Raw genomic sequence first — 26,354 nt, 5'->3', positions numbered from 1 at the left:
CTCCTCGGGACGCCCGTCAGCCTCCTGCTGCAGCTGCTGCTGCTCTGCACGGGCAGGGCTCGGGGAGCAGGGTGGCCAGCGTGAGTTAGTGCCCAGAGCAGCTCACAGAACCTCCCTGTGAGACATTCTTTGTCACCAGTCCAAGGTGCGAGGCAGACGAGACGCAGAGGCCGGAAAAAAGGGGCGAGCCCTTGAGTCAGGCTGGGAATACCCCTGTCTTTGCTGGAGAGACTGAGCACTCCCGCTCCCATCAGCAGCGAGCCAACATCCCTCCCCATCTGCCAGAAGCCAAGACGCAAGGCAGGGACGGGAGGTTAACCACCTCACTGCCAGACAGCCAGATCTTGGGCAGGACCTTCCCATCGGGTGAAACAACATTCCTCCTGGTCAGTGCCATCGTGACCTGAAAACGGATCGTCGCTTTTTATTACTGATGCTGAAACAGAGGCCACAATCCAAATCTCTGCTCTCTTTTTCCAAACCTTGGGAAGTTTCTGACAGCTTGCACAGGCCAACACGCCACGTAGGGATCAGCTCTGGCGTGGGCAGGCGCTCCAGCAGCGAGCAGAGCAGCTGGATTGCTGCAGGCGCTCCTCACCGCTCCCGCTGCCACCGCACCTCGGCGTCGGAGGAGCCAACACGTGGGAGGGAGGGATGGCTTGCAGCAGCCAGGGCTTGCAGCAGCCCTGCTAAGGAGGAGGCCAGGACATCATCTTGCCCCTGGGCCACTGAGGTGAGGGGAGCCGAGCACTGCTCCTCAGGCTCCAGTGTGAGCCCTCACGCCCTCAAAGCAATGTGAGCACACACAGCCAGGCCATGGTATCGCTTCTGTTGCTCCTGCCCTGGGGCTGAGCACCCCTGTGACACCTCTGTCCACAACCATTCAATGCTTGCAGTTTGCAGATACTTAATCACAAATATCAGCCAATATAATTGACGGTGGGAGGAACTCCAGGAGAAGGGAGATGGTGAGTCGCACACTTCGTTCAGTTGTAACGTGCACTTGAATGTCCTGCCCAAAACCCCCAGGGATGGTGAACAGCCTTCCCATCTCTGGCACGGGGCACCCGGCCCACGGGGGCCAACCTCAGGTCTGGAGTTCACTGTGGGGAAAGGAACTGGTCCCAACAGACGGCACCTTCAAAAGGCTCCTCCATGTCCCACAGGCCACACCACTGCTTTCACTCTGCCTAGCTGGGTGTAATTACACTCATTTAACCACTCAGGAAAGGACTGAAATACAGTAAACTCCTCTTGAAGCCATAATTAAACTCAACTGCAGCCCAGTGCCTTGCTCACCACCTGGCCCCAGGGAGGCAGATATTACTGCACCTTTCCAGGCAGATGACCAGGGCCTCCTGAGGATGGTCACACCTCCCAGTCCTCTGCACCACACTTCTAGAGGTCTGTTTCCATGACAGGCTTGTAACAAGGGGTCTGCCCTTCACTCTTCAGCCTCAGACACACACACCAGCTACTTCCTTGCTGAAGCAGCTAGGACTTTTTTTTTTACTATTTGTAAGATATCCCACAAGTTGGATATGCAGAAAGGCAATGAGGGGAGCACCCATTTACACTAATTAGCTTTGCTGAGCAAATGAAGTACCATGACTGCACACAGCCCATAAAGTGGAGGATGCATGAGATAAAAACAGAAAGAAAAAAGAACAGAGAGAGACTGCAAGATATTTTTCATGCTGTGTAGAAAAAGGGATGGTGCAGCCTGATGCAGGTGTAAGTAAAACACATGCCTCTTAAAAAAAGGGAAAGAATAAACCACCTGAGCACAAAGCAGAGAGAAAGGCAGTTGCAATGTCGATGCAGAGCATCACTAATCCTGCAAGATGCACAATGCTTGTGTAGAGGGCACGGGGCTGTGAGATGGAGCAGCTTTAATCCCTGTCACATTCACCTGGAGAATGAACCTCCTGCTAAAGCCTCACAGCTGCAGCGGCCGCACGCCCGGCCCAGGGAGGCAATAAAAGCTACACACAAGGTTTGCAGGGGAGCCGTCAGCAGCTGGAGTCGTGCTGACAGGATTGCAAAACAAACCCAAGGGGCCTGAGGTTCATCTGAGTCAAGCTGGACTCCCTGATAATCGTATATAACCGCACAGACGCCCGCTGCCTCGTTCCAAAGGTTACGGGTGAGCTGGAGTTAATCCCAGGAGCAGGAGCAGGGCATGTGCCTGGGGCACGAGCAGGACACTGGCCACGCACGCACACGGGGACACGCCAGCACACAGGGACACGCTGTGCCTGCCTGGGGTGCTGGGTGCCAGCCTGCTCCCAGGGAGCCACCCGGGGCAGCAGCTCCAGCAATGAGCCACGTTTCCAGTGACCAAGGTCAAGGGTCCCACCTGGCCCGAGGGGACCATCCAGAGGGAGAAGCCAGTGCCTATCAGACAGACCTCACAGTCCCTGACATGGGAGAGAGCACTGGAAAGGGCTTCTGGGTGATTACATCTAATCCCCTGCTGTTGCAGACAATTATGTTGTAATCTTTTTGCACAGAATTAAAGTGATCAAGATTTTAATGGCTCTTGGTGCACTACTTTGGGAAAGTGTCATGCTGGATTTCAGGTTCTAACAATTACAGTCTCCAGAAACCTAATGAGCTTGAAAAGCAAATGAATGAGAGGTTTTCCCTTTATTTAATTACAAGAAAATAAATACAAATAAAAGTTCCCTGAGTTAGTTCCTTTTCCTGGAGACAGCTCCTGAGCAGGAGGAGGGATATGCTGGTTTTGTCACATAATTGGAGCATCCTGCAACTTAAGCAGGGCTCTCAATAACGGTACTTAGGGGAATTCCTAAAAGCTATCACAACATTAACGAAGCTGGTTTCCTCTTTTGCTTTTACAGTCAAATAGCTCTCTAAAAGCTAAATCCTTCCTTCTTGTATTCACAAAGAGCAAGAAGGGGTTTTAGTGCTTGGTCAGCCAAGAGCTGCGAGCTTCAGAAATAAAAGCATTCTGCTCCAGGGCTGGCTGTGGCCAATGGAAAGACTCCTGGTGACTGCAGACCACTTTGAGTCAGACCCTTCAACAAGACAACACAAGACACATGTTTCAAGATAATTGTTTCCAGGCAAAATACCAAAACCAGTGCCCGGCAAGTATTAAAGCACAGACAAAAGAGCAACTGCCTCGATCCTCCATCCTCAAAACCAACTAGAGCAAGGGGGTCCATGGCAAAGTGTCTGAAAACTAATTACAGCCAAGAGCAGCAAGGTTTTCTGCTCCCAATCCTACATTAATCCCTTCCTCGTGCTCCATGGGGTGTCGGGTAAAAGGGCCCAGCTCCGTCAGTAACACGGAGCGTGATCGGAAGGCCGGGAGACGGGACCTCAGTCAACACTGGCTTCCAGAGACTCACGTCTCCAGGAAGATAACTGGCTTGCAGAGAAAGCAGGGCAGGCCAGGGCAGGGATGGGGAGCAGGAATCCGATTAGTATTGGAGAGAGTCGTGCCAACTGCGTGACAGGAGGTAAATCACGTCTGGAAAGATAATGAACCAAAGCTGCTGGCTGCTTCTGCCCCGGGCAGTGCCATCGACTGCCCGGGGACACCATCCCCTGCGAGTCAGCAATTCATTCCATCCAGTGCCGATATCTAAATAAACTTAACTAATTGAACCATCTGGCTCAGGTTATTAGTTATTAATCCATAAAGATAAGCAGTTAGTCACTTAGCCACCGCAAACAGCTCCCACCAGGGCAGGCAACAGCATTTTCCCTTTGATTTCCAGCTGTAATCCATACAGACAACACAGAACAAAGCCCTGCTGCCTTGGCAGCTTTCACAAAGCCATCGCTGGGTCTGGGCAGGGAACAGCCCCCACCTCTAGCCCCAGTTAAGCCAAAAGTTAACACAAGTCCTCAAGCCCTGGCTGCACCAGAAAAAATACTCTGTGCTGGGTTCTCATGTTAAACAGCAGCTCTAGGTACCACAGAAGAAAACGATTCTGTGGGTATGTCTGTGCTGCAGCCCAAGGGGTGACAGCAGCGCAGCACGGGGGGAGCTGCAGCCTTAACCACCCCAGCACCTCCCCAGGCTCTCGGTGGGTTTTGAGGTCTGTGCAGCAACACGGCACTTGTGTCAACATCACACCCTCTGACTTACAGGATCGTGCTAAGGTCTGAGGGCTAAACCCCATAACAACAACACCACCACAAACATACAGGCTCCCTGCACCAGCCATGACTGATTTAAGTTAACCTGGGCTTTGATTTTTTCAATACAAGTTTTCCTGTTCTTGGGGATGTGGGGGGAGGCACTTTGGACGATGCTGGTTTGGTTGGCACTGCCAGGCAGGTCAGCTGAGCACGAGGCTTTGAAAGGACATTTTGTCTGTTCAGTTCTTTCCTGAACAAGAGCTACTTTAGAAAAGTTCTTCCTGGAGTTTGCAGAAGCCACAGAGCTGTAAAACACCACTTGGCAGAGCCAGCTTGCAGGACCTTTGTGCTGCCCATACCAGTGCATGGCCATACATTTGCAGCCAGCTCTCCCTTACCTGATCTTTAAGCTCTGACAGCTGGCCAGAGAGGTTGGTCACAAGCTTCATGGTGGACTCCAACTTCTCCTGCAGGTTCCTCAGCTCATTTTGCTCTCCTTCCGCGTCACTGCTCACAAGCGACATGGCCCGCATCCGGGGGAACCAGTCCAGGTTTCTCTCCTGAGAATCACACACGAGTTCACAATTAGTGTTTGCCAAAGGAAAACCTGCAGACAGACCTTCAACGCCAGGCAGGGACGTTCCTCAGACACACAAGCTCTGTAGGTATTTTCATTTGCATGTTACTGGAAAGTTTGCAAAATTGCCCACTAGGGGCAACGTAGACATAGCTGCTGAAAGTTAAGGCTGGCTGTTGGTGGCTTTTCCTTTCCAGCAAGTCACTCTGCCCAGACACACTTGAGGGTGACACATGAACACTGGACATTAACCCAGCCCCAATTTCACGTCTGGACAAGCATATCCCAGTGCTATAAATCCGCTCCCATCTTGCAGTCTTTTCATTTGTGTTTACTGGAGATTTTTAGCTGATAAACTGGTTCACTTTTGTGGTCAAGCAATGTTTGCCTGACCTTTCTAATGAAAGAAACCATATTCTACCTGGAAATACTTTCACAGTTGAAATACTTCCTCTTTGATGGAAAAGAAAAAAAAATAATTCCTGTACTGACTGACAGGTTCAGGCTAAAATGTGAGACAGATTTAAGTTACAAGGAATTGCTTATAATAAAGTTTTTGTTCAGGTACACAAACTCTCTAATATTCCATGTTTAAGTTAATGTCAGGCACTTCAGTGGACAGGTGCTTGGTGTTATTAATACGTACGCAGAGGCTCAGACATACACCCATGTACAGGCCAGTGACGTTAAAAATAAAAGCAGGAACGGAATAGAAAGCCACAAAAGAGGAGGAGGGGTGCACACCACATCTTTACACCTTAAATTTCAACACCAAACTAGTTTCCTATCTAGTCTGGTTCTCCTCCCACGGTGGAGATACTCTCTAAAATGGAAGTTAAACTAATACTGGGTGAGGATGCATGTGTAGGTGACCCTGGAACAACTGGTAATGTTTTAAACAAAACCCATGACACCATCATAACCTACTGGATTAACAGTATTCCAAACCAAAGCTTGATTAACACTGCCAATTAATGGTGACCAACTTGGCCCCACTTCACAGGTTCTCTGCTGGGTGTTCTCTCAAACCTATGGCTTAATTCTACGGAACTGCAAAACTCTCTTTAGCTTTTTCCCACTCTCTGCCTAAATCTCTAACTCAAACTCTCTCCTCCCCATCTCTCCGCTCCCCCTCCGGGCTCACGCATTCCCAGGAGCATCCACCCTGCTCAGATCAGGGTTGTGCACCTCTACAGAGATTTACAGTCATGTCCTTTCTGCAATTCAGATGCGATGCCAAGATTCATCATCTTAAATTAGTTGCTTCTGATCTGCTTCGAGTTTCCTGCTGCTGAGATGACAAGGCAGAAGGCAGACCCCTTCCATGCAGCGCACCACAGGATTCCCACATGATGCAAAACTGCCAGGAAGGTTTTTTTTTTTCTCCTGATCTCTGTTTACAGGGCAGATGGTTTGTGCTAATAAAATAAAAAATAGGTGTACAAAAAAAAGATGCCTTAACCAAGACAAGTGCCAAAATATTTTTGACTTTAGGAAACGAACAGTCCCGCAATTAATATTTAATAGTAGTAACAGGCAACGTTTCCATGCGTTCTTCCAGCTGTAGTAAAATCCTTGTTAGGGAAGAGAGGACAGGCTCCTCACCCGTGCTTGGGTCCAGCACCTCCTCCCAAAAGTATTTCCCTTCCCCATCCAGGAAAAACAAATGAAAACAACTGCTGTTCCCCTCCCTGCTCTCCTCCAGGCGAGAGGTTTCCAAGGACAAAGCAAATTAGACTAAAATGCAATTTACATTTGCAGGTTTGCCTGGACCCTCAGGTCCACATCCTGAAGTTTCTAGGCAGATGCAAGAGCATCTGAAGCTCCAGCCCACTCTTTACTTGCTGTAGAAATATTATTTTACTTGCTCCCAAAGAGGTGAGCTCTCCAAATCCATCCCCAGGGCATTCCCAGGCCCCATTCTGGTGAAGGATGAAAGGGATGAGGGGAGCAGGACCTGGAAACACCAACCTTTCCTCACCTGCAACATTTTATTAACAAATACCCCAAACCTTTTCCAATGTTTCTTTGCAATATAAGGAAATGCTGGAGCTGCTGCAGAGGTTGCATCTTGATCATTCCAGACAGGAAAGATGATGGGCAGTCTCAGATGGTGAAATCAAATCAACCAGTGCTCCAGCACTGCCAGCTTCTGCAGGCTCGGCACAAGTTTCATACTCGTTGGTTTTCTGAAAGCCTCAGCTCTTGAAACCACTCAAGTATGGGAAAACTTGGCTTTCACTTGAAAAAACAACAAAGTGCTCTCAGTTCTGAGGGCAATGGTGAAAGATTAAAAACAACAGTGGTCCATGTGAGCTCTACAAACTGAGACAGGAAAAGGCTAATGGAGGGAGACGAGACTCCCAGCTCCCCAGTGGTCTCTGAGCAGGGAGGACAGGGCTCCCTTTGGAGCATGGAACTGGAAGTACCCCTGCTATGTCTTGATCCATCCATGGGAGAGTTAACAGAGGCAAGAGTCAGACTTAGGGAAGGAGTTATCCATCCCACTGCCCTGCCATGGGGCTGGGCTGAACCTGCACACCCCGGCAGGTTTCATGTAGCTTGTTGGCATGACTCAAGCCCAAAATTCACCTGGAAGTGTCCAGCTTCCACCCACCAAGAAATAAGGGGATGTCCACCAACAGTCTGGGCAAACACCCTGCGGTGAGGAGCCGTGGGGTCACATACAGGTAAAACTGCAGAGATGGCAACATGGGCAGCCATGAGCTTGCTGAGCCATGGTGGCTGCTGAGACCTCTCCAGAGGCACAGCTCTTCCTCCTCCTTCTCTGTGCACACACCATCCCACACCCATTCACTCTGCCTTGGCCTGGAGAACTTCAGCCTGTGCCTACAACCTCCACCAGCAAAAAGAGGCTGAGAGCTGGATGTGCCCAGCCTGCTGAAGTGCAGACTTCTGCCCCAACACCTGTCCCTGGCCGTGCTGGGGGTGTTTGAAATATAGAAATAATGATGCCTCAGGCAGAGATGGTGAAAAGGGAACTCAGCAGGATCACAGCAAAGCCCCTGGATGACAAGCCTGGCCAGCAGCCCCGTGCCTGCCAGCAGCCTTCCCTCTGCCCCGCGCGTTCCTTCCAGCCTGGATTAAAGATTTACACCTTGATGGCCTCCTTTCTGCTGAACTTGAACGGAGCATCTTTAAAGATGCAGCCCTACACCTTTTTCACTCAGTAGTTTGGCAGGAGGCAGAAAGGGAAAGGCTCCCCCATGAGCCCTGTCCCTGCTGGCCCCTCACACACCGATGCCCTCGTGCCCCCGGCCGTGGTGCCGCGATCCTGGTGCGCAGGCAGCTCCCTCTTCCCATCAGCAGCAGCTTCCTCTGCTGCAACAGACGAACTGACTGAAGCCACTGGCGGAAGCTGGGTAACCACAGGGGCTGGGTTTCGGGTTAGCTCTTTTCTAGGTAAAGTTGGAAAAGTCCCTCTTGTAAAGCAAATATCATTAAATCTCAGACATGGGGGCGATGCCGACCGTCCACGATTGGAAATTTGAAAAAGAGGAAGCGGCGCTGCATGATGCAGATGCAATTCATTCTGAGAAGCGCCTGCTCCTCCCTGCTTCTGCCAGAGAGCTTATTCTAAGAAGGGTTTCTGAGGCAAGCTCCAGGCTGCTGTGCCAAGAGATGCATTAGCTCTGCTCCTCCTAACGGCAGGGCCGGGGCTGGTCCTCGCCTCCAGCACCGCTGGCTGCCCCGAGGAAGTCACTGCTCCTCCTCTGGGTCTGCATTGATTCAGCTACTGCTGAGCCTGGCTCTTATGGGGTGCTGAAGGGCTAATATTCCAGTGCTCGTTACAATAAATCCCTATACCTACCCCGGGAAGGCTGCCCAGCTGCTGGCATTTAGTAGGGGAAGGTGGCAGCAGCACCTGTTTGTCATGTGTCCCTAAAAATCATACCCGTACAGCTAATAAGGAGCTTTGTGGAGATCTGTGAAAATCAATTGTTTTGTTTGTTTGTGGCATGATGAAACTCCTTTTGGTTCTCTCTTTTGCTTCCTGGAAAAAAACCCACATCAGGTTCTCTCTCTGCTCTGCACAAGACTCACCATCACTTCTCCCACACCAAGCTGCACTTCTCCCTGTTCCATTCAAAATGACCCTCAGTGGTAGGCCCCTCTATGCTGAGAGCAACATTAAATCCTCCCGTCCACCATGTCTTTGAACAGGATGCTGATGATATAAGGCTAATGATTTTTTTTATGTATTTCCTTTTTCACTTTTGCCATGAATACCTCAGTGGCTTTTGCACTGGTGCAGAGCAGGTAACCCTGGAAGACACAAACCATTTCTAGAGGTGGAAGAGACACGTCCCCATAGGAGACAACCCCCCCAAACCGTACATCCCTGTGACAGCTCTGATGTGGGTGACTCACTCGTGCCAAGCCCTGTGGTCACCAGAGATGAAGTTCCCTCAACAAGTATCCCCCAGCTTGGTGCCACCAAGGCAGACAGCCCCAGCGGGAACCCCTCCAGGCCACCTCCCTTACTCTTGCAGGAAGGATGTTGCCATCTCTCCCAGCAACCTACTTCTGGCTGCTGGGATCTACATTTTAAGTAGGACATGTTACACCACCATCAATCAGATGGGCAGGACAAAACAATTAAGCATGCAAAGGCTGAACAAACAGCTGCTGGTGGCCATGACTGCAGTCACCCACCTTCTCTTGCACAATGCATCAGGCACTGCCTGGGTGGCCCCTGGAAGACCCTGCAGCTCCAGGTCACGGCTCCAGCCTCGGGAAGCGGCAGCGATGACTCAGGGACAGCGCAGCCTTGGGCCACCTCCTCGGCACATGCAGCACAACCAGGCTCCTTCTGTTCCAGCCAGCCTTGCAGACTGAGCAGTTGGCTTCCCCAGTGTGTCACCCTTGATGGTTTCCAGTTGGAAACCTTCCCCCTGGCTCCTGGGCACGTGCTGGCAGAGCCCTGGCTGCACGGACATGGCGCCCACCCTGCAAGCTGCTCTGGGATGCACCCACATCCCAACACGTTACCCAAACAAACCATCGCACAGGATTGGCCCGAAGCCTTTGCTGCTGTTTCCCCTGCCCAGGCACTTTTTCTGCCCCATGCTCAGCCAAAGGGAAACCCTTGACTCGTCAGCGAGATGCTAACATGGTGTTCCCAGCACGGACACCTGCCCAGGTGGTTTATCAGGGAAAAACAAGAAGACCAGGAACAGGAGGTTGTTTGTGCAGGGTCAACCAGCTCACACACCTCCAGGGGCAAGAGCCCAGGAAGGCTGGGTGGGGAAGAGGAGCCTGACCAGTCACCCCTCCCCACGCAGCTTTGGTTTGCACTTCAACGCTGATTTCAAGGGTGGAACAAGGTGCTCCACTATCTAGATGCAAAGCTCAGGCCCGTGCCTATGACACAGTGTTTCCAGAAGCCAAGGGCCTTCTGCCAAACACACCTCTTGGCTCTTCTATACCTCTGCTATTATTTATTATTTAATCCTGTAATTATATTGGCTAACTCTGGTAAGGTATCTCAAGATGCAGCATGTTGGGAAGATACCACCAAATTAAGCACTATCAGCTCCAGTTTGCATGCTGAACTCTCCAGCTCTCCTCCTCTCCCAGCCTGCACCCAGTGCCATTGTGACTGGGAGCCCCAAAATCCCAGTTTCTTCATCTATAACTGAGCAACTGCCTACAAGTTATTTGTACAGGCTGCTCTCTTCTGCTTCTGCAGTTGGGTTGGTAGGGTTTGACATGACAAGTAGCCCCCCAGTACCGGCTTGTGACACAAGTCTTTTCTGTTCAGTTTCACCCCAGAGCACAGGATTTCCAAGTACAAATTACAGACAAATGTTAAGTAAATTCCTAATACTCTCTCAGACTAATTTCAGCTCTATGCACACCTTTCACCACTCACAATCCTTCCGCTCTGAAGCACCATAGCCTGCCACTTGGCATTCCTATTGCAGCTCAGGCCCATCTTTGGCCACCTCCAACTGACTTCTATTTGCTGTCACTGGACAGAGTGCCTGGGGACACAGCAACCCTTGGAAGCCACCACCACGTGAGCCTCACACGGGGTGTGAATCACACCCTCCCAGAGCGCAGTGACAGTGGTGGCTGCGTGTTCAAGGCCTTCAGAGAGGTTTCAAGTCAAACTTGCACTTCTGGGAGGATGTGATGACACTGGTGAAGGCTCCTGGCCTTTGCTTACTAGAAAGCTACGTCTTGGCAGAAGTGACAGGCTGCACTGGACACAGCACAGTCACATCAAATACTGCCCAGTGACGCTGGAGCACATCGCTCAAGGAAAAAAGCCCAACAGTATATTTAAATCTCCAGTTCTGCAGGAAGAGGTTAGTTAGGGCACAAAAGGAAATCTTCAGCTTTCACTTCCACTCCAAATTCCTTTAAGGATATCTGCACCACCACTCCTATTTATAAATGGTTCATTTTCAAGTGACAATACAATCCAGCTGCAGATTCAGGACTCGGTGCCCTTGATCTGGACGTGTGAGCTCAGGCAACCCCTTGCACCTCTACCTCACTTTTGTCATAAATCCTAATGACATGTATCCTGCTTGGTGCAAGACCTCATTAAAATCCTGTAAAAACAGCAAGAGCTAGTTAGGAAGCTTTGTGCTAAAAAGTTTACCAAAAAGCCTTCATCTCTTTAACATGCACATCCCTGTGCACAAATTCACTCACAGCCCTGTGGCTCTTGCCCACCCTGATCAAGTGTTGATGTGAAGGTGGGTCTGCAAACCCCCATGTTATGGTATGCAAGAGCTGTGTATGCAAAAATTTGTCCATGCAAGTGGCAGCAGACTGCAGCTGCATGCACAACACCTTGTGACTGCACAGAAAACCAGAGTGTATCTGTGGTTTTCTCTGTATCAAGCTCCAGAGTAAGATTTTTTTGCATATTACAAATGCCTGCAAACAGCTGTTTGTTGCAGGCCTTTGCCAAGACTCTGGTGACAGCTGTTACTGCTGGGGCTGCTGCTGCCCAGGCTGCCACAGTAACTGCAGGGAAATGCAGCAAACTTAAGACATTCTCAAGACAGGATGGGTAGATAAGACATTTAAATGAACTAATCTGTAGGGAGTTGCACGGAGTTCACATTAGTCATTTGGGTGGGGATGTCAATGTCTGGCCAACACGATAAGTGGATCCCCCCACCTCCTACACACTTGGTATTATTCAGACATCACCTGATCTTCCGTGGTGACTACAAAGCCACCCAGCAGCTGAGTCTTGTGCCTTTGTTCCTGGGAAATGCAGGAGGCACCAGGCTACCAGCTCCACACCATTAGCATTCCTTCCACATAATCACTTTTAAAAAAGCATTGATCCATCCTGAAGCCTGGCTCTCTTAAGTGCACATCTGCAGTGATTTAGCCAGATGAACAGAAGTCAGGTCATTGGGAGGGCTTTATAAACACTAGGAATTAAAGCCCATCTCTATTACCACTCGAGGTTTTCTCACATCCCACAGCACTGTCTGTGCTATTAAACAAATCTTAGGAGGTGGCTCCAGAATGCATGTTGAAAGGTGAGCTGCTTCATGCCAAACTTCTGTTTGCCAGCTCCTGGAATCCATGAGGTTATCAACCTCCCCAGTGCAGGTAAGGACTGCAGGACAGGAGATGATTCACCCCCACAGCTCGGGTGTGTACCCAAGCTCAGCTCTACATCAAACAGAACCAGCAAGGCATCTACCCCATTGCATGGCTCTAGCAATTCCCAGCCAAGATTCTTAAGATATCCCAAGTTTTCCATCGTATATCACAGCAGGCACAGGCTCACCTTACTGATGAAAGTGAATATTATCCCTGTTTACAGGTGGAAAAGCTGGCAGTGAATTTCAGGCCTCCTACCTAAAGTCCAGACTTCAAGAGGAGCACAGGGCTCCACAAACACAGGGAACTTCAACAAAAAATATCAGACGCCACAAGCACCACAAGACCCGTATTTGTATCAGAAAAAACATTATGAAAGGTACAGGCACAAATCAGTACTATTTTTTTTTTAAATTTGATCAGGCTTATTATGTTCAAAATACTCTAAACCTTAAGCTGTTTCCAAGTTTAACTCCTTTGACTTCTTTCTGCACATTGCCTTTTAATTAATGAGCTTCTATCCCTGAAGAAATACAAAATTCACTAAAGAATTGTAGTTAATTGTTTTTCAAGGCTACAGTCTTTTTTTTTTATGCTGGCTACAAGAGTTCTTTGGGCAGGATTCAGCTCTGCCATCTCTAGTGCAGTGGATAGCCTCAAAATTGCCTTTCTACAACATAGATTATTTTTAGACAAGAAAACATCAAAATTCAAAATCACTCTTAAAGCTTCTGAATATTCACTAACTGGTGTAAGTGAAATTGTCCAGGATTCTTTTGATACCACAGTGCCTAAAATATCTTGAAAGCACTGTACAAGCAGCACTGGATGCAACTCACAAACTGATGGTGAATATAATTTTAGTGTCCTAAATTCATATTCAGCTCTGCCATCTCTAGTGCAGTGGATAGCCTCAAAATTGCCTTTCTACAACATAGATTATTTTTAGACAAGAAAACATCAAAATTCAAAATCACTCTTAAAGCTTCTGAATATTCACTAACTGGTGTAAGTGAAATTGTCCAGGATTCTTTTGATACCACAGTGCCTAAAATATCTTGAAAGCACTGTACAAGCAGCACTGGATGCAACTCACAAACTGATGGTGAATATAATTTTAGTGTCCTAAATTCATTTTTTTTTGGGTTTGTTTTAGGTTTTTTTTTTTTAGGGTGGTGTTTTTTTATGTTCTGTGGTGTTGGAACAACCCACAAATACTAAATGGCAGAGACTTTTTATTTTATTTTTTTAAAAAAAACTGTTGCCAAAAAGCAGAAATGCAAGAGTTTTAAAAATATATCCTGTTGAGAGTCAGAGCAAAGGTGAAGTGTGGTTGAGGTGTCTCCTGTCAGCACAGGGTGACTGGGAGCACATTGTGCTTCCTACCCTCACCTACTAAAACTGGGTATAAATTGCACTTCACCGATGGCACTGCCTAACAGCCCATGGGAAAGACATGCCCCAACTGTGCCACTATCAAAGATGTTAGAGTGCCACCTTCAGTCTAGAAACGTGGGGAGAAAATCCCTTTGCAATCTCACCATGCCATAAGAAGGCTTCCCAGGAGACTCTGGTGGCTGTGGATGTTAAGGAACCCCCAGGTTCCCATTTGCCCTCTGCACAAATACAAAATAAACCATCCCCTCCAACTGGTGAACCTCAGCCTTTGGAGCCACTGATGTATTTAAAGCTTTCCTTTTGCCTGGCCTTCTAGATTCAGGGGATGAAGACAGAAGGCTTCAGTGAGAGGTGAACCATGCCCCAAGTTGCTCCTGGATAGGCAGACAAAAGGATTTCTGACTCTTTCAGAAGTATTTCAAGAGCTCTGGTAGAGTGATATATGCATGATGTCTTACACTCACATTTTCTAGGCTAGAAAAGAATGCTTTTAATGTTAAAGGACAACAGAAAGAAACCACTTCTGAGTTTCAGAGGAAGCTTTGCCAGGTCAGTCCCAAGGAATATGTCAGCTGTAAAATGCTGCCAAGAGCTACGGGCTCAGGGCAGCAGCAGCCCCAGCTGCTCCAGTCCTGGCAGATCACTGATGTGCAAAGCAAATTGACTTCCTACTCCCAGGGTTCCACCACGCTTCCCACAGCATCACACTGGGACCCTGCTGCTAGTTCTCAATTTAAAACTGGCTCATGAGCTGCAAAAAACCCCACCAGCTACAAGACATACTCCAAACCTCTACCTACAGCATAAAGTTATATACAATTACATCTCGGTCTATCCATAATTTCTGCATATTCTCATTCATAGTAATTAGCCCTTGTTGACACTTCTATGAATGGGAATTCTGATAGAAGTTCTCCAGTTTTTGCTTTTATTGCAAACTTCCAGTGACTGGTTTTTGGTTCTTACCCAATTTGAATTGTTCATCTGAAAGAATACATTTGTAAATAAATCGTTAACTGGAACTTTTAGAAAAACCACCTAGTTTTAACAGAACACAAAATTGTCTTTTACAAGCTGAAGCATTTTACAGAGCACAGTGCTTCCCCCTGAAGCCATGCGTGCTGCAGTGGGATAAATAAAGGCAGCAATATAATCAGCCAGACTAGAAAGCAGCAGTGATGTACTTCGTTATCTCACTGTGCTAATCCCTCTATCAGGTGACTGCTCACAAGATTTCTTTAAGCCCTCATTACAGAGCCAGAAATCCAGAACTAGGACACACACTTTAGTGACCCCAAAGTAACACGTTTAACCCCTAAGGGACCTTGGTGGGATTTGCAGGCTGGCTGGGCCATGACAAATTGCCCTCTTAAAGGTAGGTTGTACCTCGGCAGGAAAAAGCTACAGAAAAATAAGAAAAGTTTTCTGCTAGTTGTTTGTCTGCAGGCAAGTCAAGAAATAACTAATTGAAATGCTATAAATCAAATAGCTTTTGCTAACCAGCCAGAAGACACACAAATTAGTAATGGGGGTTTAGGATCTAATTCCAGGAGCACTGAACCGGCAGTTTGGCAGAGAGGAGGCTTTTAATTCTCTCATTAAAAAGCCTTACAATTGAGTAGATATTAATTTTAGTGTTTTACAGTAATAATAAGCTACAATCATATGACAATAAATCCTACAAGTCAGTTTAAGATATTTATACCAGGACAGGTTGTGACTTGTTTGTTATCCTTCAGACACTTCCACCAGCTTGAAAATATTCTCTCTTCAATGTTTGTTTTCAAAACACAATAGCTTCTTTTCACCTGACTTCAAACCACAGAGGCTCCCTTGCTGGCACTGCTTCCCATCCCCTGCTTTGGCACATCCTTGGGGGGGTCAGGGGCTGGGAAGCTGCAGGGACAGTCACACAGCATGGGGTGACCTCAGAGCTGCAGCCCACGGCAGCTCCCACGGGTGCCCCTGCCTGCACCAGCCACGTGCAGCACCCTGCTATGTGCTGCCATCAACTCATCTTTTATCCAGTTCTCCTGCCAAGTACATCTTCAGTGCATTATTTAGAAGATGCTTCTAAAAGGAAAGGCATTGGATTAAGCCTATTAGTGTAAAAAAAGTCTTACTCCAAGTTTTTGCTTCCAAAATCAATAAAATACAGAACACTGCATTGGTCTAATCTAGAAAAAAAAAGAAAAAAAAGCAGAACTCCAAACTCACCTTGATCATTTCTGCCACATAACTTTCTGGTCCTGTATATTCTGTTGAATCTTTCACTTTCACTAACACAATGAAGCACAAATAATGCCACATATTGTGCTCTTCTTTAATGTGCTCTTCAAAGGTGACTGTCTTGTTATCAAACTTATCTCTTTCCAAACCTGCAAGAGTGACACACACACAACCCTTAGTGTTTACAAACTGGTACTAAGAAAATGAGCTCCAATAACAAAACTCGTTCCTTCACAGTCACAATCATTCTTCAGTGAGCACTGAATGCCCACAAAGCAGTGAGAAGAGGAAGGCAGGCATGACCAGTTCTGCTCACACACAGCAGAAAACTTTGGTTAGGAAAGGCAGCTGCCTCACATGCAGTGTGTTGCATGTCATCATGCATCTCCTGCTTTCAGGCAAAATGGTACCCAAAAGGAACAGCTGCTTTGCAGCAAACACACAGGTCACTTCTGCATGTCTTGTGTCATGCAGCTTCTGCACAACCATGTCACTGAGCCTCATCCACTGCTTAATTCCCCATCTCCTTTCACAGGTGCTACTCAGAACCCTGCACCCTTGCACAACATTACTGTTTATAAAATCTCTCCCTTTCCAACAGGAACTATTCTTTGAAGCACAGGAGGAACAACAAAAACTCAGATTTTAGGAAAAAAAGGAATAGTGATCATACATTCCCCCTGTCCTCCTGCTGCCAAGCTCCTCTGCATGTGGTGCCCAGGAACATCAGCCAGCTGAGGAATGTGAGGTAGGAACAGTCAGTAATTCAAGACTCCTGTTTCCTGCTACTTTGCAGCTACCTTCACTTTGACACAGCAACCCCTTGTTCTGAAGTGTGTTTCTACACTTACCACAAATAAAGCAAGTTGTTTTTAAGATTTCTTCTTTCTTCTGTTTTTCACTCCTTAAGTCAGCAAAAGTGTCAATGATCACACCAAAAATCAGGTTAAGGACAATAATGATGACCATGAAGAAGAACAACAGATCGTATATCACTCGAGCAGCAAAGAGAGGTTCCTGCAAGATACATATTTGAATAATTAACAACACAGACACATAGCTACCCCTACCATGCCTTTCCCAGTTCAGCAGAGTGTGCTGCCCCACAGCCCCCTCCCTTTACAGTCTCCATGTCTGATGCTCTCCAATTACAACGTACAGATCAAAGCATCACGTGAAACTAAAATGCAAGATGACTGAAAGAAAAACCCAATTACATCAGCTACCAGGATGCCATCTCTAGAGTAGCTCTTTCTGCTTGCTGTCCTCTCCTCTCTCACACACTAAAACTTGTTCTGCTTATATATCAATACAGTATCAGTGTTGACAATAAAGTCTTTCACTGGCATTTAACAATATTAATTTCATTTATGCCAACAACCATGGATGGAGACATTAAGTTGGACTTCTCAGTACCCATTTCATTTTCTGAATACCCAAGTACCCAAACACCTAACCCCCATTTTCAGAATCAACCTGCCAGCTGGGTGCCCAACTTTTATTAAGAATTATGTAACTTAAGCCATTATAAACTGAAAATAAGATTAAATATTTGAAAATGCTTTGGAATTGCAGGCAATACAGAAGAGCATTCACTGTGACCAAGACTGGTCCACCCTTGAAATACCCAAATGGGCACAAGGACCTAGGGAAGCAGCTGTATGGGCAGCTTCAGGCATTATGAGCAACTCCTGCTGCTTTGAGGGGTGCAGGCTCTCTGACAACTGCTCCAAACAACATCCTTCCTTCCCACAGCCCCAGCTCCAACCCATCCTGGTCCCTGTCCTCTCAGACATTGCCAGGCATACACTCCCGTAAGTTTTTCACATCTTACCTTTCCTAGGGATTCTGCCCATGGAAACTCATGCCACTAGCACAATATCAGCTACCACAGCATTTGCATTGTGCTACCTCATGTTACCTTGCACTCACTTGTACTTATTTCTTCAGATTCTGAACTCCTAAAGCCCAGACTGTTGGCTACACCATTTCTGTTCCTGCAGGCTCCATTCTGGACAGCCCTCAAGCTAAAAAAGCCCTAAAAAAAAAGGATGGGCAGCAGCTTGTTTGAACTATCTGCTGTTGAATCTGATACTACAGAGCTTTAACTGTGTTAGACAGAGAGAAAGCCTGGTCCCTTCTAGTCGCGATGCATCCTACATCTGTTTAATGGGAGTGTATACACATCTTCCCCAGCAGAACCAGCTCCCCAGCCCTACATGGTTATCACCCTTCCACCCCCATTCAGTGATAATTTACCTCTTTGGATGGTTTCCTGAGCACATCACCTACTCCACCCCCACTCCTGAGCCCGTGACTCAGTACAGTAACAATGCACATCAGTAACGTCTCACACGTATGCTCTTTATTCTCTTCCTCCATTTCTTCAGCAATCAGTTCTGTGAACACAGCAAGCAAAGACACGTTTCAAAGGCGAGAAGACCAGTTTAAAATAATTCTCTCCATCCTTTGCTGGTTATGCAAAACCTGCCAGGTTTCCACATCCAGCAGTGCAAACCCCTGTTAGCTCTTGCAAGGAGCTGACCATGGGAGCAGGGCTGTGTCCTGGCTCCAGCCTGCCTTCCTCTCCCCACAAGCAGAGCTTTCTTTTGTGCTCCGACTGCTGTCTTTGACTTGGTTAAATATCTCTTTCCATTTCTGTCAGCATGCACAGCTCAGATCACCAGATGCCTGTTTATACAGAATCATAGCTTTTTGACAGCTCAGAGGACAAAGTGTTGCCTCGTACACTCTCCCTTGGTGCCTGACAGATTGCACAGCCTTTGGGCTGCACTCAAAATGGCAACTTCGACTTGTATTTTCAAATGGCTAAAATATCACTGCTTGTGGAAACAGCATTTTGCTAAAAACGCAACACGCTTTTTTTGACCCTCTCTTCATTTGGCTGAAGCCTCCAACTTCACTGTTTCAGTTGCAGAACTGCTAGAATTAATTACCTAATCTCATATACTCTCCCTGTACTCATTAGGAGCCTCATGACTTTCATTTCATCACAAACAGGCTCAGGAGTGGACCCTGCCTTCCTACAGACACCTTAGAAAGGCCCCGTGCCATCCAGAACCAGCCAGAACCCAAGATGGCAGAGAAATGGCCAGAGATTTGGGTGTCATTAGTATCCCTGACCACACAGGACCCTGATATCAGGTTGTTTAAGATATAAAAACGTCTCTGGAGTTTTCCTTTATGCAGCCAGAGTGCATGAAGACAAGATAGCACATCCCTCCTAGAGCTGAATAAAGCAGCTATTCTTGTATCAGTGTTGAATCCTGGTTTATCAAAGAGGACACTTGAGCAAAACAGAGCCACCTCCTCTTGTGACCATTATTGACCTTTGAGACATTTGACCATGCAAGAGCTTCACTTTGATGAAAAATAGTGAAGTTCTGTCTGGCTCTCACAGCCAGAATCATAAATCTCCAAGAAGTAAATTAGAAAATAAAACTGAAATATTTCAATACTCAATCTGAGGTTGGTGATTATGCTACAAGTAGTAACTTGCACACCCTTTTTTGATCTCAAAACCCCCCAAACCTACCCTGCCTACTTAATCCATTGAATACTTCCTGCCATGTTATTAAAAACAGTTTCCTTAGTTAGCTAGATAAAATAATGCTCACAATAAATTATGTTCTGCTCCATATTTCACAGGGTATTATCCTCTGAGATCACATTTAATAGTCTAATGTTTTAAAATAATAAACTTTGCAAAGAGGTAAACTACATCACTTCCTTCTCAAATTGGTGAGTTAGAAAATTAAAGAACATGACAGTGTTTAATCAAAGTATGGTCTAGTCCTAAGCTTCTCTAGTTTAATTGTTACTTCATGTAACAAGAGGAATTTATGCTTCTGGCCTTAATGCTTCTCAAGTTAGACACTCAGAGTAGCTTTGTTCCTCAATCTATTACATGGAATTTAAAAAGAAAGAATTTTTTTTTTTTAATTTAAGGTGCTTAACTAGTAAAAGTGTGAGAACTCAGGGTGAGTTACCAGTTGGGCTGCAGATACTTACGGTCTGAAGGGATGATTGAAGAACAGTTTTCACTGCTCCCTGCTTTGCATACATCGGAATAGAGAAACTCTCCAGTCATGGTTTCACCTGCTTCTGTGCGATCTAAAAACAGAAGGTGATGAATCAAATGGGTAGTTTAACATTTTGTATGTTTTGCAAGATTACTTCTCAGATATTAAGGTACCCCATCATATTCAGTGTGCAATTACTAGCTGGATTTAGAATGGTGTATTAGCCAAGAGTTTAGAAGGACACAGTACTTACTGATTTACACATTCAATTATTTTAAACTCAAACACAGAACTCTTCTTATTTTTATGAATTAAAGACCAAAGTTGTGCATTTATTTTGCATCAGCTCTCAAATTAGAGAGAGTAATTGAAAACATTCCAGAAAGACCATGTTATAGTGCACAGTGAATTTTCAAGGTGCCTTTCAGCATCTGGCAGACCAAAGCAGAACTGCATTCTCCCAGTGCAGAGCTTCTCCACTATGGCCTACCTAAAGTCTGCTTGAAATTAGACTGGGGGAGGGAGTAGGTGTAGCTGAATTAGATAATCTCAACTGTTTTAGCAAACAGCAAGGTTGAGAGAAGTCTCAACCATGCACAGAAGAGCCCAGGTGCTATCTCCAGGGGTTCCTCCTTCCCACCTCTCTTGATGCTGCAGCAGATTGTAGCATTTTGTAAAAATACTGGGGTATCTGTTTGTCCCAATCAATTTGGGGTTTCGTAGATTTTATTTTCTATTTAAATGGTGTCCTTTGTAAGAAAGGAATTGTCAGACTGGCAAGTTAATTGGTAGGGCATGCAAAAGGTGGAAGGCACTCAGCACACCCTGGGGAACAAAAGCCCATTACTTTCTTCAACACAAACCATCAAAACAAGTCACCAGAACCAACCTGGCAGTAAAGTTTCATTAGGGAGCTTGTCTACTTCCAGGATGAAGTCATCTTTGAAGAAGAGGTACCCCACGATGGAGAACAGGTAGACCAAGATGAGAGCAAGCACAGCAGTCAGGATGATGGACCGTCCGTTGCGAGTGACGCTCTTGACTTCTCGGTACACCAAGTCAAAGAGCTGGGGACAACAAACAAAAGCAAAGGCTGTTTCTCACATGTACCACCAACATCACTGCTGGCATATCATTAGGAAGAAATTTTAGACATGAGGAAGAAATGGTGGAGAGGCTCAGGTTGTCCAGAGAAGCTGTGGCTGCCCCATCCCTGGCAATGTTGAAGGGCAGGTTGGATGGGGCTTGGAGCAACCTGGGCTGGTGGGAGGTGTCCCTGCCCATGGCAGGGGTTTGGGACTGAGTGATTTTAAAAGTCCCTTTGAGGCCAAACCAGTTGGTGATCCTATGATAACATGGGGCAGCACATTAACAAAAACGACCTGATGTTTTAAAGAGCATTTAAAACAGTTTTTTTTTCCCCTTCCTTTTTGAAGTTATCAGAAATTTACTTATTAGCAAAGACCAACACAGCAGGAGGTGAGGGAGGGATTTAAGGTTTGCTTTAGGAGTGACACATTTTCTCCACCAGCACTAGATCTCCAGTGCTTACTCTTCTAAGTTCTGTGCTGTGCACCCCAAACAGGAAAAATACGTATGCCAGGCACCCGTGTCAGTCATGTGAGGCCTGGAGTCTGGCTACAGCTAAGGTGACTCCAAAGTTAACTAGCTGTTCAAAATCACGGACACTGTGCTATAGCTACCAACAATGGCAGAGCAAACCATCTGAAAGAATGTGTGTCTCTTCCTCATACAAGTGAGGAAAAATGCCTACTGTTCAGCTAGCACTTCTATGGCTACATTTTTCAATTCTTTCCCCCCCCCCATGTAAGAGCTTACACGACTTTCAGAAGGCTTTAACTTTCACCAGGTATTGATATTACTTGGTTTCACAACAGCCTAAATGGTTTTATTATCTAGGAAGTTAGAGTCACAGTCAATACATACCTAGAAAACCTGCTCTGTACAAGTTGAGAAGAGTAACAACACAGGGAGCAGTGCTAAAAAACTTCACATTTACTGTAATGAGCAATTTTAACTAAATTTAACTTTGAACACGTGCAGATCTCAAAGGAGTGCCTGTGCAACAGCTGCCTAGTAGCAAACCAGAAAGCAAGTGGTGAATGAGACATCTGGAGATGCCTGAGCTGGGACTTTGCAAGCACATAGACAGAAGAACATTCTGAGGACAAAGTGAATACCTACCAACAAACTATAGAAGAACTCATGTACAAAGAGCCCCAGAGCACAAATCAGAAGGTATAGCAGGTGATAAAGAAACTCTACATCCATGATCATTGCCTTGTATCCTCTTGTGAAGGTTCCACAGTTACCCACAAAACTCATCAGGAAAATTATTTTATTACAAACCTAAGGAAACAGTAACCATAAATTAGTTACAACATGTGGCTTTCAGGAAAAAAGAGGCAACTTTTCAAAGCTGGAGATAACTCGTCTCCACGATGGTATCAACAACCATGCTGAACTGCCTCATTTTACATGTCAGTCAAAACCTGCTTCTGTTGTTTTCTGCCCAGAGAGCCACAAGAAACACTGCTGTCTCTGAGGAAACATGGGCACTGACTCCAGCTTGTGGTCAAAGGGCAGCAAGACTAAGATTTCAAGAAGAAAGTGAAAACATTCCCTTATGTGAGTGGTAAACCTTCCTAGAAAGACCCTGTCTAAGGATGGCACTTTCAGCAACTCAAGTCTACAGCAACCTGTATGTTTCTGAAACACCTCGTTACTGCTTGCTGATCACCAAGTGGTCCAGATCCCTCAGCCATTCACTCTCCTCTCCAGTCATGCACCCAATAATCCTCCTGTGTGGCACCAGCCATCAGCACCAGAGAGAAGCTGCCTTCAACTTACCTGGAACCTGCTTAACCCTGCCATTACCTCTAACAACCCAAAACCCTCCCCATGCAAATCTGACTCTGCAGGACACGGCACCCTTACAGATTTGGAAGACAAGGAGTACTGTTAACAGGTGCACTTGAAAGCTGGGCACTTTGTGAGAAAGGCAAAGACCTGAAGCCACATCTTTGCAGAGCTCCTGCTGACTCAGTCAGAAGAACCCTCTGGCTTACTTGCCACAAGAGACCACAAGTATCCGGGCTTGAGTGTTAAGGAAGTTCTCTGGTGGCTCAGCCTGCATGCTCAGGCCACACATTACTGCACCAAAACTGCTTAGTGTCAGCTTTTGGCTGGCAGGTAGACTGCAGACAGGCATTTGGGAAATGCATTGTTTAGTGAATCTTTCACAACCCCCCAAATCCCGTAGCTTAGTCACTGAAGAGGTGACAGGTTTGAGCAAATAACTGTCTACTTGAGGGCCACAGAGACTTCTTTGCATTTCTGGCTAGGGTGGGAGCTGTTTCTAGACTGTGGCAAAACTGAGTGAAACCTTAGACATCTCCAGCCTGGGGAGCCAGGACTAAATGAACAGCAAAGCAGTTCTGCCAGAAACAGTCCAAAGCGGGAATTAGTCCTCCCACCAGTTCCACCACAATGTCCCAAGCTATTTTTTCCCCAACATCTTCACAAGCAGGTAAGAAACCCTTACATAAGATGCAAGAGAACTTCAAAAAAGCCCACTCGATACTTACATTGAATGCACCCAGAAGAAATAAAGTAGGTTGCAAACCAACTGAAAATATGAGGCGTAATATCGTAGAGGCGATTAAGGCTCGGATGCCGTGGGGCTTCGGCAGAGCGATAACGATGGCCAGGGATATCAGCATAGCTGTCCACAGCAAGCCAGACAAGTGGGGCTCCAGGGTTCCTGGGGTGAACAGGAAAAAAAAAAAAATCAAACCCCATTTCACTACTTTGTATAACCAAACCAACCGAGATAACCAAATAAATGCCATTTCATCTTATCTTCGGTAGAGCATCGTTAAGCCTCACGTCATTCTGAAACCATTTCGAAGCAGAAAGAGGAATGTCTGAGCTCGATGCCTTCAGCAGATTTTAATTACCAACTTGTTACTAAAGCATTGTGTAAATGATAAGTGCCAGTATTACAGGATTCTTCATTTTGGTGTTCATTGCTTCTACACTTTGAACACTGAGGAGAGGCATTTTGCTAATGCGGGTCTGTAGTAACACGGCACTGAATGGGCAGGTGAAGACAGACAACACACTCCTCCAGGTCCAGATTCACAGCAGATTCTCCTATTATGCTTTTGGTCAAAAGCCTCATACCACTTTTTGTCATCTCTTGCTATTCCTGGTTCTATTTAGGCTGTCCCATGAGACTGTCTGCTTACATAACATCAAGCCTGTGTTGCTAAAAATACACTTCTCTGAAAGAGCCATAAAAAATAGCCAAAAATACCATTTACCCTGGGTTTATGTGGAATATAAAAAACATCTCTTCCTTAAAATTGACATTTTAAAAAAAAAGTTTTTCTTCAAGTGGTTCCTCAACAGACAAAAAGGCAAGATCCCCCAGACTTCATATCACTCAGCAGCTCTTCTGCTATTACATACTCAGAGGACTCATTGGCAAGATATTCACTGAGAGCTTTTTCTTCCCCCTGCCCAAATTTAGAAGATTTAGGAAATATTACTCTCATCTGACTACCATGAGAAGCCATTTAATTTTGTTCCAAATCACTGCAGATTAATAAAGACAGCAGAGGATAGATGGAAATTAAAACTTAATAAGCATAAAGTTGAACAGATGTTTCCACTGTCTGAAGGGAATTTGGGATTCCAGAGCAACACAGCCACTGCTCTTTGAGCTGTCAGACTGCAAAAAGGTGCAGAGCTCTGAGCAGGGTCGCCAAAGTGGGATGGATAAACAGCACAGAGCAGGGAGGGAGAACAAAATCTGCAGAAGCTCATCAAGGAATGACTTGGGAATTCCACGAGAGGCAGATCCCGCAGGATCCTGCCTGCACCTGAACACCTCAGCTGTTACTAAGCCATCCATAATATGTGAATCTCTTTGCTTTCACAAGTTTCAGCAGTTCCCAGCAGGCCTGCAACAATACCTGGAGCTAATGGAGTCCTCAACTGCTCCCTGTGACACCCACTGTGGAGAGGCCCAGCAGCACAGGTGGCCATCGGCACGAGGAGCGCAATGCCCTGGCAGACAAGGACCTCCTTGGGACACAGGAGGAGTGGGCTCAGGACACAAGCTCCTTGCTGCTTCCCAGGGATGGAGGGAGGCTGGCAGCAGTGTCCTTGCCCTTGGCAAATGAGGGTCCCCAAGGCAGCAGTCACTGCACGTTAACTGCCTGCACCCAACCTAATGACAAGGTGCTTGCTGTGGGCACATGGAGACCATTCCACGACTGCTAGCAGGAGGAGTGTAGACTTGGGAGAAGGTTCCTGTCTCTGGAATTCTCAGCATTCCTGTATCAAATTCCAGACATCCAGCTTTGTTTCTGCTCCTGCTACAGTCAGATGCTCATCAGCTGCTCAGTTCAACTCAAGGCACTGACAACTTCCCCCAAATGGTCTGTTTCGAAAAGGTGTTTTTTTTTTTAAACTGTATGTAACATACACATGTATTTATTTATTTTTTCTTGTTTGATTGTAACTAGCAATGGAAGAGATTTTATCAAAATGTTACCTGATAAACAAAGTATTTCAAATATGCAGGGTAGGGCATCTTCAAAATGCCAAACGATTCCCCCGCGCCTTCACCGTCTTGCAACTTGCAATCTCAACAAACTCGTTTAATTGCCAGCTTTCCTAGCAGCTATAAATAGACTTCTACATTTTAATTTGTGGTCTTTGAAACTAGAGACAAAGTTGCTCTTGGTGTTAAAACCTTTCAACCAACCACTGGCCAGAACAGGATCCAGGTAGGCCCATGGTCTGATGCCACATGCAGAGGGGTCCAGCAGCCAAACCCGCAGCCTGAAGGTAACCTTTCTTCCCTGGATTTTGGTTTAAAATATCCTGTACCTTCTCACAGGCTTCATGAGGCCCTAAACACAAGCTTTCCATGCCCACTGTAACCACAAGCTGCCATCCTACCACTTGGACAAACCCATGGTTCTCACTCTAAAACAACTGGTGAGCTGCAGAAAGGGTGAAGCAGCTTTTGCGCTGCACACACAGAGCTCAGCTGGTGACTGTGGGTTGCTGCTGTGCCCTGGGGTTCTGCAGGTAGCAATGGGCTGAGAAAGGGAAGTTTAAAAGGAAAAGATAAGCATCTCACTGGCCCTGTTGCATCATGAATCTCAAAGAAAGGGGAATGAAGGCTTGAACAGGAATCAGCCTCTTCAAGGAGGAGGTTTTACTGCTGGGCTCCTTATTTACTGCAGCTGACACTGATGTGGAAAACCCCCTGTTGCCTCCACACCAGCCTTGCAAGCAATAGACAGGACAGAGGCACTGACAGAATATTTCTCTAGATTTGCACATTCCTG

At 46.5% G+C, this 26,354-nt stretch overlaps 1 protein-coding gene across 1 annotated transcript in view; it reads right to left on the bottom strand.

The window, feature by feature from the left end:
• The window catches only part of ITPR1 (inositol 1,4,5-trisphosphate receptor, type 1), a 173,056-nt gene that overhangs the window by 18,213 nt on the left and 128,489 nt on the right, over positions 1 to 26,354 (bottom strand). The window contains exons 53-60 of the mRNA XM_010003374.1: positions 23,574 to 23,749; positions 22,171 to 22,335; positions 20,855 to 21,032; positions 19,955 to 20,047; positions 18,182 to 18,321; positions 16,774 to 16,939; positions 15,911 to 16,071; positions 4,515 to 4,676 (exon numbers count right to left, since the gene is read on the bottom strand). Coding sequence (XP_010001676.1) covers positions 4,515 to 4,676; positions 15,911 to 16,071; positions 16,774 to 16,939; positions 18,182 to 18,321; positions 19,955 to 20,047; positions 20,855 to 21,032; positions 22,171 to 22,335; positions 23,574 to 23,749 — 1,241 coding nt within the window. The remainder of the gene's footprint in view (positions 1 to 4,514; positions 4,677 to 15,910; positions 16,072 to 16,773; positions 16,940 to 18,181; positions 18,322 to 19,954; positions 20,048 to 20,854; positions 21,033 to 22,170; positions 22,336 to 23,573; positions 23,750 to 26,354) is intronic.

The sequence above is a fragment of the Chaetura pelagica genome, unplaced genomic scaffold (assembly GCF_000747805.2).
Source record: "Chaetura pelagica isolate M959 unplaced genomic scaffold, ChaPel_1.0 scaffold328, whole genome shotgun sequence".
Taxonomy (NCBI): Eukaryota; Metazoa; Chordata; class Aves; order Apodiformes; family Apodidae; genus Chaetura; species Chaetura pelagica.
This window is presented reverse-complemented; position numbering and strand designations above follow the sequence as displayed.